This window comes from Acipenser ruthenus, chromosome 2, assembly GCF_902713425.1.
Source record: "Acipenser ruthenus chromosome 2, fAciRut3.2 maternal haplotype, whole genome shotgun sequence".
NCBI classification, from domain to species: domain Eukaryota; kingdom Metazoa; phylum Chordata; class Actinopteri; order Acipenseriformes; family Acipenseridae; genus Acipenser; species Acipenser ruthenus.
The window spans coordinates 86,846,168-86,865,099 of record NC_081190.1 but is presented as its reverse complement, the minus strand read 5'-3'; the positions used below and the strand labels follow the sequence as shown (position 1 = coordinate 86,865,099).

At 37.4% G+C, this 18,932-nt stretch overlaps 1 protein-coding gene across 1 annotated transcript in view; it reads left to right on the top strand.

The window, feature by feature from the left end:
* Nucleotides 1–18,932, top strand: part of LOC117408863 (thrombospondin type-1 domain-containing protein 4-like) — a 74,381-nt gene that overhangs the window by 35,550 nt on the left and 19,899 nt on the right. The window contains exons 5-6 of the mRNA XM_034014236.3: nt 6,058–6,297; nt 18,342–18,471. Of these exons, the coding sequence (XP_033870127.3) occupies nt 6,058–6,297; nt 18,342–18,471 (370 nt within the window). The remainder of the gene's footprint in view (nt 1–6,057; nt 6,298–18,341; nt 18,472–18,932) is intronic.

Genomic DNA, 18,932 nt, shown 5'->3' with positions numbered 1-18,932 from the left:
ATTTTGTTAATGAGTCAGTTTTAATTCCATATACCATTGTCTAACAGAGTATTTGACAAAAGATTGTCTCATACAGTATTTAAGTCAATTAGTTTCACTAAGTTTAAGTGGTAATAGTTTTCATTACAATTATTTATCCCTTAAAAGATGCACTAACCAGGCTCTGACCTGTACCTGACTTCTGAATATGCTATTGCAAGCAGTTTCCACAGTCTCTTGTTTTTTCAAGGCCAAAGTCTGTGCAAACACTTTTTTTAGATATATGACCTATCAATGTCTGTTAAGCCATAATCCTTAACACTCCAAATCTATAAGACGTGCAGCTTTTACTGGTGTGGAATGTAAGAAGATCCCCTCCTTTCTCTACAGCCCGATAAGGAGGGAGGCCCCTCAATGCAGCAGTTTCAAAGAACCACATTATAAGGACTCCATCTGCCATCATTAGACAATAGTATAGTGGATTAATAACAAGGTACATTATAGTATATTATTACAAACTTAACACAAAAACATAACACAACACCTTTTATATTCTATAATTCAATGGATATCATAATGTCTAGAGGTCTTGTTGTTCAATAGAAGGAGAAAGAAACTACCACTTTCCCAATTAATTAAATCGAATACCGCTTCCAGCTTTTAATCTTCTTATTAATACAGTAAAGTCATGAACAAGCAATAATACTTGTCAGTTTTTAAATAATATGTTTTCTTATTATAGCAAATACTAAAACATATTATTAATCTTATGAAATCAAATAATTAGTTTTAGTTTCAAATATCATGCTGTCTAAAAAGGGGTTGATCATTTATTTTATTAATTTATAATACCTTTGTGTCTAATTCCTATTCTTTAACTATTATGAACTATAAACAGTGTCAATTAGCACTGAACCTGTTTCATTATAAGATAATCTTTCAATTAATTTACTTCAGTTTAACAGTTGCTCCTAGAATTTATAATATCACTTTATTTCTTTGGTGATTCCCTCTAAGATTTAAATCCAAATACAGGCCAGTATAACTGCATTCGACTCTTATATTTTTTTATAATGACTGAACTAGGCTTGACCCTGTTCTTTGTTCATACAAAATCCAGCCGAGACAGGTTTTTTTCTTAAGACCTTGGCTGTTCAGTTTTAATGTTAATTTATATGTGGTAAAGAATCTCTTTCTTGTTTTTTTGGAACATAAATTTGTAGATTAACGTTCACTTTTTAGCTGGAATGGTACTTTTTATCAAACATCATGCTTTCTGAAGATAAGATATACAAGTGGTAAATTGTTCATCATATATTTAGAAACATGTGTAGACTGACCTATTTCATGGAGCAAGAGAGCCACCTACTGGCGGTACAAGGATACTCTCTCTTTATCCCTCCTTCCAAAAAACCTCTAACACTTCATTTTCATATCACAGTACATTCCATATTTGAAATCGCCTAGTACATGTCCAGCATATCCACACGTTCCCAGCAGGATTCAGCTTCTGTACTAGGTTTTGCTCTTAGTTGGTTCCACAAGAAGTCCCTTGATTCAATGTTTCTCCAGCACAAGTGTGGATTTCCATGGTCTGACTTCATTCCTATAAGATACTTAGACACGTTTAGCTGTACATATTATTTCTATATATTTCCTTTTGTTCACACAGGGTCATTTTGCAAGGTATGCCCTCCATCCAGAATACTAAAGGAGGTAAAAACTCACTGTTATCCATATTTTTGGGCACTCAGTTGTTGCCTTTCCCTACATCATCAATTGGCAGACTTAACATAACTGAATCTGAATCAGTTGATGAACCATGCACTGTAGCTTACTGAGATCCTCTATGCAATGGAGTCCAATGTTTTACTACATGGAATAACTAGTTCAGCGTCACCTGCGACAAAGGGACATATGAGACAAACTGGAGAGGTTAAAATAGTGTTAGTGTGGTATGGTTATGTGATTACCTGCCACTCAGTGGAGAGGAAAAACCCCTTCCCAGAAAGGGAAAACCTCTGGTGGCCCCGGCGGTCAGGTAGCCCCCACTCTGGGCATGCTAGCTAGTCTTTGATGGCTATTGCTATGTTGGTAGGGGATGAACGGATGTATGAATTGACTGCTGCAGAGGACCAATGCCCCATGCTCCTCAACTGGACGGAGATCGATGTTGGCTCTGGTTGCGGAAACAGCTGCTTGATCCAAAATGATTGGGGAGAAAGTCGGTTCTGGAGACGAGATTGGTGAGACTATCCTATGTGTTAGTTAATACGGGATCGACTGGCGATTTGCTACTATCATGTCTGCTTGGAACTCACATTCAGAGATTTGGGTTTCATAACTCCAGTCATTGTCCTAATAGTGGAACTCCTTAACTCATAATCAAGACAGCTTTCCAGTCTTGTACCACATCTCTCACCATGTATTAATGTTTGTAGTATTTGAAAGGATGAGCGGACATACGACTAGATTGCTGAGGAAGTCAAGCGGAAATAGCTGCCACAATCTAAGTATTGGGGGCAAGCTGGAGTGTTGGAAGCTCTGGAGGGGGACAGTTGTAGATTTAAACGGTAAACTAAAGCACCTTTTGCCTGCTGTAACAGTGAGCAGATCTGAAGAGGGAGCCGAGATCTGCTGTAGAGCGCAGAGATCTGTTGAATGTGGATATTGGTCTTTGATTGTTAAGGAGGTTTAGATGGAGCCGAAGATGGGTTTGGCTTCGGGCAGTGATGAAGAATGCAAAGATCTGAGGCTGCTGCAGAACCTGAGGATGAAGAATGGGTTGCTCTGAGGCTGCTGTGAAACCTATTGATTTGATCAGGAGCAGTCTATGGGTGTATTGTCCATTACAGGGTAGGAGACAGCAGTGTGGAACTTAATGTTCTGTGACTTCAGTGTAACATTGACATCTTTACAGTTGATTATTTATTTGGTAAAAGACCTGAATGGTATTGTTTAAACTATGTTTCCAATTGGTGATATCTTCTATTGTTTGTTTTTGAATGTTTGGAGAGAGTGTGGTGCCTAATGGTAGCGGCTAAATGAGAACAGGATGCAATTACTGATGCTAAATTGTACTCAGGCTGTGCTTGATGATTCCTTGTAGTGTGAGACAGACTGTTGGGATAGATAGCAAGATAGGGGAAAAAACTGCCAAAAAAAATGATAGTGACAAAAAACCTCACTATTACAAATGTAAAAAAAAAAAAAAAGTCAGAGTATATAATGTTAAGTCTCAATATTTAACTTATATTCCAAAATATATAAGTTTTTAACAGCACTGACAAAAAAAGATACTGACAAACTGTGAAAATGCAAAATAGTTAACATTACCATTACCACTTTGAAATGTACCTTTTTATGACTTCTGTCAGGACACTTGACTTCTTTTCTCGCACCCTTGATAACAATGCTCATTACGTGTTCTAATTCTGCAACTTTTCCACATAATGCTGGTTGATGCAGAATCCAGTGTAAGAAAATGGGTGCTTCTGCATTTCTTTCTTTAATTTTTTTCAGCACTCTGCTAGCCAATCCACTCTTTTGCTCAGTCATATGGTGCACATGTTGAATCGTGTATTATATTAAAGAGACGGGTTGTTTTAAAGAATTCCAAAACAATATACTACATCAATGCAATTTTAGAAACTAATGGGCAGGCTGCCAGAAATTGCCCCGTGGGCCATATGTTTGACAACCCTTCTTTAAAGTATTAACTATTTATTTTAAACTATGTCATTCAGCTTTAACTGCAACCTATTTAATAATTTACACAAAAAAAAGCCTTGCTAAAGCTCACAGGGAATTATATTAAATTTTCCACACAGAGGACAGGTTTACAGGACGTGTGCTATTGATTGTACTCACATAGCACTGTCACCCCGATCCATGGAGCCTGCTCTGCAGGGTGGCAATGCCGAAGAAAATTGAGGCTACAGGCTCTATTCATCAAAGTGTCGGTTTCAAAATTCGTAGTTATGAACAGATTAAGAACGGTATAAGAACTGTTTGTGATTCATCAAATACATATTTTATTGTTTCCGACAACAGAATGACGTCATGTCATACCAAAAAACGACTGTATTCCACAATCTGACAAATCCTAAAAAAACGTCAGTTTCTCAATTTGCATATAATTGACTATAAATGTCGGAAAAGGGAAGCGATTCATCATAAACTTTTGGTGTAAAGAAGGACCTTTTTCAGTCGATGTTTAACACCTCAGCTGTTCTTAATACAGACAAAACATGGATGGGGCTACAGTATTGGCAGAAAATGCCAATGCAAATGACTACAGCTGTGTAGTTTCTTAATTGATTTTAATTTGTTTCTACCTACCCTCCACTCCATTATCCAGCCCACCAAGACCTTCCAGCGCACGCACATCCTGGTTAGACAGGATTCTCTCTTCAACACTGGTCAGTGGAGAGCAGGGCTGGGTTTCACCCCCGGTACCCTGGAACACCTGCTTCAGTTTTGCATATTTCATTTTGACTCTGTCTTGAAGGTCATAATACCTCTTTTGAATGTCACATCTAGTTTTAATTTTACTTGACCCTAGCACATTTATTTTTATGTTGTTCCATATTTATTTTTCAGTTTGAAAAACCAAACAGCGAATACTCACAGTCAACCATTTGTTTCTTTGTACCATGAACAATTAAAAAGGAAATTTGGTTTCGGTCCTCCCTGTTGAGGACGGTCCAATTTAGGCTTTGGACGACCTTCATTTTTTATTCTTATTTTTTCCTCAATTGAAAGCGAGGAAAATGGTGTATGAATTTTAATAATTGTATGGAAATCGAAACTTAAGCAAGTAGCCATATGTGACCCATAACCTGCCTGGCAACAAACACGTCAAGATTAAATATAATTATGAGTGGTAGAGGCTAGCTGCAAAACATGCATCATGTAGCCAATACAAATACATTAAAACTTGACAGACAGGGAGGGGGGCCCCGATCAGCTAGCAGCACCACTGACTACATAAGAACATAAGAACATAAGAATATAAGAAAGTTTACAAACGAGAGGAGGCCATTTAGCCCATCTTGCTCATTTGGTTGTTAGTAGCTTATTGATCCCAGAATCTCATCAAGCAGCTTCTTGAAGGATCCCAGGGTGTCAGCTTCAACAACATTACTGGGGAGTTGGTTCCAGACCCTCACAATTCTCTGTGTAAAAAAGTGCCTCCTATTTTCTGTTCTGAATGCCCCTTTATCTAATCTCCATTTGTGACCCCTGGTCCTTGTTCCTTTTTTCAGGTCAAAGAAGTCCCCTGGGTCGACATTGTCTTTTCCTTTTAGGATATTGAATGTTTGAATCAGATTGCCGCGTAGTCTTCTTTGTTCAAGACTGAATAGATTCAATTCTTTTAGCCTGTCTGCATACGACATGCCTTTTAAACCCGGGATAATTCTGGTTGCTCTTCTTAGTTGCTGATTTCTCTGAAGAGAAAAATAGCTTAGACACATGTTTTAATAATAGTTGCATTCCTACCATGCTACTTTACAAGAAATGTTAATAGCAAAAAACACCTCTTATATTGGATTCAACAGGCCAATCTAAGACTTGTGCACAGTGGTGGCAACCAATCAGAATGCAATTAAGTACTCAAAAGGAGTCAGTAAGTAGGATTTACAGGCCCAGGTAATACTGATACAGAGAGAAATAATTACACAGTTTGCTTTTCTTTAATGTTTTCAACAATGTACTTGCTAGATAATTTACTGTGGTGACAGGTTCATTTCCTGAGGGTGCTGAACAAAAGTCATAACACTTCAAGATATTGGTGTCATACTTGGTTCACATACATGAATGTATTCGTTGATTCATTTGAGTTAGTGACTTTATATTTATAGCGTTATATGAACAGTGCATACTAAAAGAGTTGCTGACCATAACATTGACCATTTTACTTCATTTATACAAACCATTCAATCTTATATGACATACCCTTTAGATGAGGCTGCAGGAAATGCATTGTTTTTGTTCACAAAAACTTCCCATGTATAGTTATTATTTGTATTAAATTATTATTGAATGTATTTTATGTCTCTTATCATTTGAACAAAGGCGAGGCTCTGAGCAGCCAACTAGGAGTCTATACTGAGAATGGACAAGGCTACATCTTACCTGATGTCAATGGAGAGAACTTTGTAAATGGTGTCCACACAAACCAGTTCCCTCCAGAGCAGGCTGCACCCACCACTGAGACATATGAATTGTACCCCTTGGAGGAAAGGAGGGAAAGACAAACAGCATACAACTGGAAGCACGCTGGAATGACTGAATGCAGTGCCACTTGTGGGAAAGGTAAAAGGCATTTTCAGTCTGTTCTGAGATGATACTTTGCTGTAATTTATTCTTGTCTATTAAAACACAGCAACATTGACCAATATATTTAGATTGTTTGCTCCTAAATGCATTTAAGACCTTTAAACATTACAGGTTACAGCAACACAAACATGTACTGTATAATACTATAGGTCGGTGTAAAAGTGTTTACAACATGTAGTAGGCCTATAAAATCATGTTCTTGCAAACATAAAAATATGTATTTTTTTTTTTTTTATAGCATCAGTATATTAAATACATTTAGCCTGTGCTCACTACAACAACAGGGTCTGGTATACTTCTATAAATATGTAAAAACCTAAATATCACAGCTTCTATTAATAAATATTGAGAGTCAGAAAATTGTTCTTCCTTCCAGTGTTGCCATGTTTCCAACGCCAGCGTTGTATTTATTAAAGCTTTTGACCTAATGACCTAAAAAAAGAACTAAAAGTGACAATTCAATCTTGAAGCCAATACAGTCTCCGGCTAAGAGAACACCCCTCGGGAAGCAAGCAAAGTCTTCTCTTAGGCGAAGTTTTCTTTAAGACCACCAGACACAATATGAATCAATGAATAAATAAATATGTATTACTTGTCATGACGCACGTGCATCAACATATGAAATGAACTGAATAAGTAACAGAAAAGTAATAGGCAAGTGTATGTTAATAAACTATAATAATAAAGTAATTATTATTTTAAATGAGAACAATTTTATTAAAATGATAAAATAAACAGAAAAAAATAAGCTAAGGAATGTAAACACAATTATTAAACTTGATTACCAAAAATCCCCTCTTCTGCCTGGTGGTTTAAAGCTGTTAAGGTTCTTCAAAATAAAATAAAAAAAGTACTTTAAACTATGTAGACAGTAAACTGGTGGTAATGGATGGTTTTAGAGGTTACACTGATTAGCTCTCATCTTGGACTAGTGCTTATCAGGGCTTTTGAAACTGCCAGTAAAATTTAAGTAAAAAATTGCATTCACAAACACAGATTCGTTTACATTTTAAATCCAAACCTGTCAAAATGACTACCGTGGAGGTTCTAATGTTAGAGGTCATTTTTGTTAATTGAAGAAAAATTGGCATTTTTTTTGATAAAAGAATCTGTTTGTTTCAAAGGTTCCTGTTTATTTGAATGTTTTATTGGTTAATAATCTTCTTTCATAGTAAATATCTTACATTTTCTTAAATTTGTTATAGGCATTCTTTTTCAATCTTTCATAAAAATACACATTATGACAAAGAAAACAACATAAAAACAACAACTCTCTAGGTCTCTATGATTTAGTATTCATATAAAAGGAATTGTTCTGGGTATATATTGTAGAGAATTTGATCTGAAAGATGGTTACTGGGGACCATCTTTTAAAAATAATAATAATAATAATAATAATAATAATAATAATAATAATAATAATAATAATAATAATATAGTCCCACCATAGTTGCCCCAAACTAGCTGAATAGATTACACTGTGCATAAAGGGTGGGTGTTAATTTGATTTTGGTGAGAATCCTTAATAACATTTTTTTGCGATTGGAAATACAGAAGAATGTTAAGTTATGGAATATGTGAAACAGTGGTTATCAAGACAGGAGGTACCAGTGGTGCAAACAGAACACAAATCAGGTCCACTAAGGCTATACATCGACTGCGGTGTCTTGCTGCCATAAATACTTGATCATGTTTTGTTGCCCTTTTTAAGGTCATGTCTAAATAATCCTCTACATAGCAAAGTGCAAAAGAAAACGCTGATCTAGCCAATGTTAGAAATATCTACATCAGACAACTAGAACTCAAGAGCGTCTCTTCAAACATAGTATTCATTTCAATAAAAATGACTCCAAGCGTCATAAAATGGAAGGCTACAGTAATAATAATTAAAAAGAACATGTACTTTGACACTACTTAATATTTGTTATCTATTTCACCTAAATAGATATGTTTTAATTATACTAGTTTTTATAGACTTTGGGTAATCTCCCTACTAAATCTATAAAAATGTTACCAGAACTGTAAGCAACTGGTCACCTTATCCTACCTGTATTCTGTTAACAAATATATATATATATATATATATATATATATATATATATATATATATATATATATATATATATATATATATATATAAAAATGTTCACATCATGTGGTTTCCAGTAACTGCACCTGCACCAAAAATCATTTTGTTTCTGTCTCTGTGATAGTCAAAAAGTTAACACAGCACCCTGAGGGTTCACCTTCTTTATATGACAAGTCTGAGCATATAACAGATATGCTGCCAAATGATATGAAACACCATCTGATTCCAGGTCACAGAATCACAATGGCAGAAGTTCCACAGTGCTTTGGTTATACACGAACACTGACTTACAAGAGTATGTTTTCAAGTAGTTGAAACTGCACCAACTAAATTCTAAACAAAGCACCAGCTCATGTTTTACCAAGTAGCAATCCTATATGTTTGAATAACTTCACAGTTCAAAACACTTGACAGGTAGGTGACCTATTAATACAACAATGGCTCCCTTGTATTTTATATCTTGGATCCTAACGAGCAGAGAAAATACTTGACTTGCAATATGAAACAAAAACATGTACAAATGACTCCACAAACAGGATTATGTTGATTAGTTTGCTGTATATTGACAATGTGTATGGTACTGGTAAGAATTGAAATGTGTTAAGGGTACCTGTGAAGAGGTTTAGGAATTAGAGAGGTCTGGCTAGCAGGATGGACACTGTGGTTATTTACTGAACTGGAAGATCATCACTCCGTCAGACAGCTGCTGTAAACGAATTTCAATTAAACCTTTGCCAGATTAAGTCTCCATGTGGGCTGAGTTGTGTTTGGGAGATGTGTTTGGGTTACATCACTAGGGGCATACATATAGCTTCACAATTGGCAGCAATGGATGGTGGATGACGTCACTCTTAGGTGAGGTTGTCTGGTTTCTGAAGTGGACCGACTTCTATTAAACTGAAGGTGAAGCAGCCAAGACTCCCATTCTTGCTGCTTCAGAGGTGATAATAATTACTGGCTTCCAGTGTCTGAGTTAATAAATGGCTTCCTCATTTCAATAGTTTGGGCTGACTTCCAAATGATTATAAATTGTTCATTAAAATGTAAGTTATACAGCAGTTTATGAAGAAGTCATTGTTTTGTGAAGGTGGCTTGCAAGAATGCTCTGGTAATTTTTAAAATCACAGACTCTCAAGTATCTAACAGGGATTATTTCACTGACCACCTGTCGGCCTCAGGTATCAGAGATGGGTGTAATGTTATATTCTCATTGCATACTCATTGCTTTTTTAAAGGCCCCTCTGGGGTTATCGAAACTATTCAAAGTGAATTTGCAGCTCAACATAACTGTTTTTGATTGCATTTAATTCTTTGCATTTCATTTTTATAATGCATGTAATTACCTGAAGTTATAAATTAAATTGTTACTCAACCATTGTAATTTTGAACAGTAGTGTTTTCCTCTACCAGCTTTGCACATCTGGATCCTGCAATTTTTGCCCATTCTTCTTGGCAAAATTGCTCAAGCTCTGTCAAGTTGGATGGGGACCGTTGGTGAACAGCAATTTTCAAGTCTTGCCACAGATTCTCAATCGGATTGAGGTCTGGGCTTTGACTGGGCCATTCTAAGACATTCAAGTTCTTGTTTTTAAACCACTCCAGTGTAGCTTTGGCTGTGTGTTTAGGGTCATTGTCCTGCTGGAAGGTGAACCTCCGCCCCAGTCCCAGGTCTCTCGCAGACTGAAACAGGTTTTCCTCTAGAATTTCCCTGTATTTGGCTCCATCCATCTTGCCCTCAATCCTGACCAGTTTCCCAGTCCCTGCCGATGAAAAGCATCCCCATAACATGATGCTGCCACCACCATGCTTCACCGTGGGGATGGTGTTCTCAGGGTGATAAGCAGTGTTGGCATTGCACCACACATAGCGTTTTGCACTAAGGCCAAAAAGTTCAATTTTGGTCTCATCAGACCAGAGAACCTTTTTCCACATGTTTGCTGTGTCTCCCACATGTCTTTTGGCAAAATCCAAATGGGATTTGATATGGGTTTTTTTCAGCAATGGCTTTCTTCTCGCCACTCTTCCATAAAGCCCAGCTTTGTGGAGCGTCCGGGTTATAGTTGTCCCATGGACGGTTTCTCCCATCTCAGCTGTGGATCTCTCCACCTCCTTCAGAGTTACCATTGGCCTCTTGGTTGCTTCTCTGACTAATGCCCTCCTTATCTGGTCACTGAGTTTTGGTGGACGGCCTTCTCTAGGCAGAGTCGCGGTTGTGCCATATTCTTTCCATTTTTAATAATGGATTTAACGGTTCTCCGGGGGATGTTCAAAGTTTGGGATATTTTTTTTATACCCAACCCTGATTGGTGCTTCTCCAGAACTTTATCCCGGACTTGTTTTGATAGCTCCTTGGTCTTCATGATGCCGTTTGTTTAGATATGCTCTCTAACAAACTCTGGGGCCTTCCAGAAACAGGTGTATTTAATCTGAGATCATGTGACACTTTAACTGCACACAGGTGGACTCCATTCAGCTAATTATGTGACTTCTGAAGGCAATTGGTTGCACCAGAGTTTATTTAGGGGTGTCACAGCAAAGGGGGTGAATACTTATGCAATCAAGACTTTTCAGTTTTTTATTTGTAAATAATTTTGAAAAATATGTAGATTTTTTTCCCCACTTCAACATTATGGACTATTTTGTGTAGATCAGTGACAAGAATCCTAATTAAATCCATTTTAATTCCAGGTTGTAACACTACAAAATGTGTAAAAGTCCAAAGGGGGTGAATACTTATGCAAGGCACTGTAGCAATAGACAAACACAATCAAAACAACAAAAACACACGCTTTGGCTGTGAAATCAAGTTTCAGCATAAGGGTGCCGTACTGACGTAGCTGCTTCCCCTTTGTACCACTAAACTCCTCCCTGCAATCAACCTGGCGCCATGGTTTCTCCAATCGTTGTCTGCCCTGTAGCTGATTATAATGGAAACCTTGTGTGTACAAACAGCTACGCACTTCCCCTAATATGGTTATCTTCTGGTTTCCGCCTACCGTGGAATTTGCCCTTCTAGGAGGAAGCATATCACCACCTTACACAGCGCCTTTTCTGGTTGGGAGGGAGATTTACAGCTTGAATTCCTTCGCTGTCTGTCACAACATAGTATAGTTAAATTGTGATAAAGTTCCCTCTCTCAAGTTGCAGCATTCTGCATTAAACGTTTACACCTCTGTCTGCTTTTTACACACATATTATTTAATGCCCGCAGTGTGACCTTGAAGGTCAGATACTGTAACCTTCAGTGAATCATAATTTCTTATTTTTGCACTGCAGGGAATATGAACTGTATTGTTGCAGGCCCTTCAGTTTGACTGCAACATGATTATTTGGCGTTGAACAAAATTTTTGTGCTGAGGTACATTAGAAACCTCTTAACTGAATATTTTGTGTTTCCAGAGCATGGCATGCAAATTAAGGATGGCACCAGTGTACGTCTGGTTTTATGAAGAAATGTACTTTCTGCTTCCTGCCGTTCTCAGGCTGTAACAATTAGCAAAGTCATTGTGGTGCAAATTAGTTTTGTGTTGGTTTTCATTTTAATATTTAATGTGTGGATGTAAAGTCAGAAAATGATGACAAGACAGAATCTGTGGAAAGATTGCTATGTTGGAGAGAGATTTTATAAAATTAGTAACAAAACGAACAAACCCAGGATAAAAAACACAATGGAGGATCATATGTTCCTAACATATTAACCTGTAAAAAATCAAATAGAAACTTGGCAAAAACCTTACTTGCCCTTTGTACTAAAGTTGACCTCACTATATGGTTTTAGAATTCCATCAACACCAGATTATAATCTACAATATTAACAGCAATATTAGCAAATAAGAGTCTTTGATGCTCCAGTTTTGGATAAAGATCAAAGGTTGTCACATGGGCTCTTTTAGAGATGCACATTTTAATCAAGCAAAAAACAACCATATGTGCATTATTGTGGGCTGTCTGTGTTTAATCATTGGGATATGTGGGGCTCTCTTACCCATCATTTCATATTCTGTTTTAAAAATGTGAAAGCAAGTAGCTTCAAAATGCATTTTCTTATTTTTTATGAGGGTTTCATTTGGAGTGGTAGTTACTATAATTACACCTGTGGTGCTGCTGGCAATACACAGGCTCGCTGCCACTTTCAAATATAAACACACTTTGGCTTTGGTGGTTTGTTGACGGTTAATCTAAATGCAGACTTTTACTTTATTAACTGTCACAATTGCACCTGACATCACAAATCCAGCTTTTACTGGTGGTTGAAAAGGAACATGTTTACTGGAATAGCAGGAAAATAATGATTTAAGCAGAATCAACTACATATAATTATAAAGAAAGCATAACAGGATGTTAAACAGGTAAGAAATCAAATATTCTAAAAAGCATGGCAAAATGCAGTGCCTAATTCTAAAATAAACCTTTAACACTGACTTGGACTAATAACAGTACATATTTTGCGCCTGATTCTTGAGTTGTGGTGTGAAGTGATATTTATATTGTTTACTGAAAGGTTAGAGGTTAATTTTAGTCATGTATGAATATAAATACATTTTTTAATGGTCCTTATTCACAAAACCTTAGGGACTGTTTTACAAGACGTCATTTTTAAGGATTGTTTTGGTCTATTTAGGTTAATTACATCAAATAACTGTTTAACCTAAGAGTATGTTTATAAACACAGTCCTTAAAACAGTCCTTCAAGTTTAGGAATAGGGCTCAATGTAACTATATTTTATCAGTAGGCAATATGTCAATTTTTAAAGAATATTAAACCCTTTTAAAAGGGGAATCCCTTTTCAAAGCAAAAAAAAAAAAAAATTTGATCCTCATTAACAAACCACAGCAAACAGTTTAACAGGAGAGTTTATTCATTTGGCACTACTGTAGTTGCTGTGTTCCTTCAATAACTCTGTTTGCATCAAAGGAAATAAAAACACCCAATTGTCCTACGCAGCTGTGACAACAAAACGACAACAAAAATCTGTTGTACACAGTTTACAGAAACATTTCCCACAGAATGTTAGCAACAGTGACTAAGTGGATGTGCATATTTTATATTTTTGAAGGCTATGTTATCTGATGCTTAAGAACTTAACATTTTATTGACCGGTTACAAAAAATCCACCGCCATTGTTTAATCATTTTTAAAAGGCCAAAGGTTATGAAAATCAAACATTTAACAGCACATGGCAGTCTCTTTAGTTTATATCTGATTGTTAAAATATGACAACTCCCAGAAAGTTCACATTTTTAGATTATTAAAGCTGGCGGTATTTAGATCCATATTAATTGAATAGACACTAAGGTGTCTAAAATCGATTCCTTTTTAAAATGTTGCAGGTCCTGTGCAATCTCATGGCATACCTTTTTTTATTTTTTAAAGCGAATGTCAGTGTCTCTCTTAAAGGGAATATCAGTGACTGATGTGTGCAATGGGCATATCTGCAACATAGACACATTTCATAAATATTTGCTAGTAATGCATTAATATTATATTATTAATACATTACAAAATATAGTAATGGATTTAAACAGTATAAAACACACATGTACACACCAGGTCTGTGTTTGTTCACAGGACGGGGTATCCCTGCTGCAACATAGGTATTGCTCTGCGATCTTTTGAAGCATTTGTTACTTTGTAACTCTGCAGGAGATATAACAGACGGGTTTACTGTGGCACAGAGGACATGTGTGGCTTCTCTTTCCCAGTACCAGGAACACTATCCCGACCGGTGGTCTGAAAATCTGAGCCTCCCCCACCAAATGGACCTCCCGTAGCACAGATTTTCAGACTAGTCTGATAAATGAGCGACCTAAATCGAAAGATGAGAAGCAGAAATGACAGATACAAATGAGCTACCTTGTGTTTAAACTTAACTGTACAGGTTTTAACCCACTAAAACCTAGGTAGCTCATTTGGAGCAGGAAAATGAACTTGATAACGGTGATGTGTATTTGGAAGTGGAATATAGATGCTTCTAAGACAGAAAAAAAGGCTTTTTGCAGGGAGGATAGATCACAGCCAACATCTTAAGGAAGTTATTATTTACTTAGCAGACTTACAGTGGTAACAACATACTAGATACAGAATAAGTGCAGTTACATATACAGTGCAAATACATAATAGGTACAACAACAATTAAACAAATTACAGGATGCAGCCAGTATATAAAATGCAGTAAATAATAAAAAAAAATAGTTGAGTGCAATTACCTTAGCATACCTTTACACCTTAATTACTTACACACAAAAAGAACTAAACAAAAAAATTCTTCTACCAATTGAGTACACATTTTTTGCACATAAATGAAAAATCACTATTTGTCCTGTGAGTACTGTGTCCATTCAATGTGTGTCCATCTGTTGCAGTGATCACACTACTTTTTACCTTTAATATAAGGACACCACAAGTGCTGCCATCCATCTGAAGTTGATGTTTGAAAGTTTGCAATGTCCAAACTGCCTTGCTTCCTGTGTCCACTTTAGCTCTCATGAAACGCCTAGAAACAAACAGTTTTTTAAAATTCCCACGGTAATGCCAATTCTGCTGAGTGGATATGCAGTCCTAACAGGTCTACAGCCTGTATTCAATTACATTAACCACTGTAATCAACAGTTTTTCCTACATCTGTTTATTTGACAGAAGATATATTTCAACCTTAACCATAACCACAAATTATTTTTTTTCGCATTTCTGAAATTAGTTGTGGCAATGTGCCCCGACCCTGTGTGCATTTCTGTGTTATATGTTGCGTGTGGTGTGTTAATGTTGGTGTATGGAGATGGCTGCACGGGATATAAATGGGTGTGTGCAGCACAAGTTATTTAAAATGTATAATTGTATTTAAGCACGAGATTGCACTTCACTTCACGTGCATTTAAAGTATTTAATATGTGAGCGCGAGGTTGCACATAATTAATTCACGTGCTGGGATTCAAGTGAATAATTAATTAGTAATTGAATCCCGGCACAACAGTATATATCGGTGCACGTTGGACTCACTTGGGGTTGTGTGTTCAGGGCGAAAGAACGGGAGAGAGTGAGGAGACAAATAATCATAATAATCAATTGCTACGTTGTTTTACGTCGTGCTGGAGGACCAGCACGGTACTTGTTTGTTTAGTGTTCATCCTTGTGTGTCAGTGTCTGTTCGTTTTGTTTGTCTGTTTATTTTGGCTAAAGTGCCGTGTCCTGTTTTGTTAAAACCTTTTTATTTATAATAAACCGGCACAAGCAAGCGTCTTCATCATTTCATTTAATCTGTCCTGTGTGTTATTCATTTCCTGGATCTGACGGCACCACTCAGCCAGCCGTGTGACAGTAGTGCATTTAAGATATTTCACAATATTAAATCGAATCAAATTTTCTTCTGCTTAAAATACATATTAAAAACACAGGGTAGCCCATTTGGAGCAATCATTTTTGCTTCCCCAAATGAGCTACTTGGGCTTTCGTGGGTTAAAACCTGTACATTTCAGTCAAAACACAGGGTATCCCATTTGGTGACGGGTCTAACTTCGCTTCGGCTAAAAAATTTCTGAACCTGAAACACAAAAAGGTTATGGTGCACAATGGAAACCGCAAATCAGAATAAATGGCTTTTTGAAAAACAGTGTTAGTAAAATGATATAGTCCTTTATGTAATGGTTCTACATTCTGTAATATGTCAGAATTAGAACTGATCTTTCAAAATCATTTAACCATGAGCCAATGAAAACCTTAACATAAAGGTATACAACCGTAACTGAACTGAAACTTGAACCAATGAACTGAGCAACTGCTACATTGTACAGTACCTTTCTCTTCATTGCTGCTTAGTAATTCTCTTGACCTGGCTGAACCCACATGTTGAGTTGTGTTTTCCTTGTCTTTTTTTGAGGAGACACTACCAGATGTTGTTGTTTTCACAAGTGACCTTTGCCTGTAGGGTGTAACTCTTTACTATCACTGGTGACCTCACTGCCTCACTGTGCACCAGCACTGTTAGCTGCTTGTCAGTGGAGAACTACATATCTATGCACTTGTGCCTGTCAGTACCTGGAATCCATCTCTCTGCTGTAAGACTGGAGAAGTACTTGTTACAGGGGACATGTCAACTGCTTGCTTTGCCACTTCGCTTGTCCTGTAGGTCTTTATATGATTGCATTGTAATTTGTCTTTAGAATGTCTCCTTACTGATTCCTTTCATGTAACAGGTTTCTGTGAAAGAGACTCGATCGTGTAGGACCAGAAAAGTCTGCCTCAAGTCTCCGACCCTTACAGCCCTTCTTCCAGACATTGTACAGTAAAAGTTGGTTTCCTACACTGTACACACTGTCTCTGTACTTCTTAAGCACGTGTTTTGCATATACCTCTTTCTGCTTCTGTTTGTGATTTAGAAGTATTCATTTTTACCTTTAAATGTGCTTCTTCTCACATTTAACTGCAACAACCTCTTATTTTGGCAATTTATATTGTGTATATATATATATATATATATATATATATATATATATATATATATATATATACACACAGGTAGTGGACAAAAAAATTGAAACACCAATGTAAAGTCACTTAATAGGGCATTGGGCCACTATGGTATCCCGCTCTGTGGAATTCTCGGCTGACCTTTTTTGATGAAACTGGCTGCTCGCACCCCAGGTTGAAATTTGCAGTCAATTGATCTGCAGTTGCTCACCTGTTTTGCCTTGCACTTCAAATTAATGCACGGATATCACAATCCTGGAGTATGCGCTTCCGCCCACTGTTGCCCTTTGCTGATGATGTCTTTCCCTCGGAGTTCCGACATCACCGACATCACCTTAGACACCGTTGCTCATGAAACATCAGCAAGTTGAGTTGTCTTGGTCACTGAAGCTCCTGCCAAACGCGACCAACAATCACCCCTCTTTCAAAGTCACTGAGGTCTCCTCTTGCAGCCATGCTAGCCATAATTATAGGCAACCAGGCCTGTCCAGCATTTTTATACATGACCCTAAGCATGCTGGTATGTTATTTGCTTAATTAATGCATGAGCCATACCTGTGTGGAAGCCCTTGCAACTCCCTCCTGGCTGGCCTCCCTGTGTCCGCCACCAGTTCGCTCCAGCTTATCCAGAACTCCGCTGCTCGCCTGGTGTTCTCTCTGCCTCGCTTCTCCCATGCAACTCCACTGGCTCCCGATCACCGCTCGCATCCAGTTCAAGACTCTTGTACTCGCCTACAGATGTCTTGACCAGACTGCACACAGCTACCTCCAGGCCCTCATCTCTCCCTATACCCCCACTTGACCTCTCCACTCCTCCTGCACTAGAAGACTGGCTCTACCTCCTCTATGCTCCCCTGCCTCCAGAGCCCGCTCCTTCTCCACCCTCGCCCCGCAGTGGTGGAATGACCTTCCTACAGATGTCAGGACTGCCCAGTCCCTGACCATCTTCCGGCGCCTCCTCAAGACTCACCTCTTCAGACAGCACCTGTAGAAACTCCTCTTTTCCATCTGGACACTTATCACTCTTCCTTAAATGCACTTTACTTGCTCTTATCTGCTTCCTATTTTACTACATTTAATCCTGTACTTTAGAGAACTGTAATCTGTCAAGTGTATTTTAATCTGTAGTATTTTGTATTTAATTATATCCTGATGTAACTATCACTGACACTGTTATCTGTTCCGTTATTGAATTGTATTTTGTCATATACTTGTACTTGCTAGAACCGAAGTGATTGTATTTTATCTTGCTCTTAATTGTATTAATACTTGTACTGTGATTCTTGAAATGTATTTTTGTTTACGACTGTAAATCGCCCTGGATAAGGGCGTCTGCTATGAAATAAATAATAATAATAATAATAATATACTTGGTGTCCCTCATTTACCCAGGTGTTTCCATTTTTTTGTCCACTGCACATATATATAATCTTAAGACCCCTGTGTTGTTATCTGTTTTTCTTTCAGGCAGTCAGTTCTTGATTTTCGTCTGTGTGGAAAGAATCACGCATGAGCAGGTTTCTGAAAACCTTTGTGATGTAGCCATGAGACCGACACCCAAAGAGGAAACTTGCAACTCTCAGCCCTGTCCTGCTTTGTAAGTTACACAGATCTAAAAAATAAAAAGAGAAAGAACAGTAAGCTACTGTACCTAATTCATTTAAAACAACTTATTTTGGTCATGTTGAGGAGATTGGGGATAGATGCTACATATTGTTGTAATATATTTAATGGCTACAAATAAAATTGGACACTGAAAAATAGCTGTTTTGTTTGTGAACAACAACCTGAACAGAAAAACAAAACAACAAAACATGTTAAAACTAAAACCTCTGTTTCATCACAGGCCCTTCTGCATAAGGAGGAGGGGATTTGATTGGGACAGTTTAAAGAGCACATATTCAGAAGTTTAAATGGAATGAAATTTTCTTTTCTATCTCGTTTGTGTCACAGTCCTGGCAGAGATCCCCCTGCACTGCATGTAACATGAGACATCTCCTTACAGTCATTGAATCTGCTTCGCCGCTGCTCCATTGTTAGGGGAATGGCTTGCAGCAG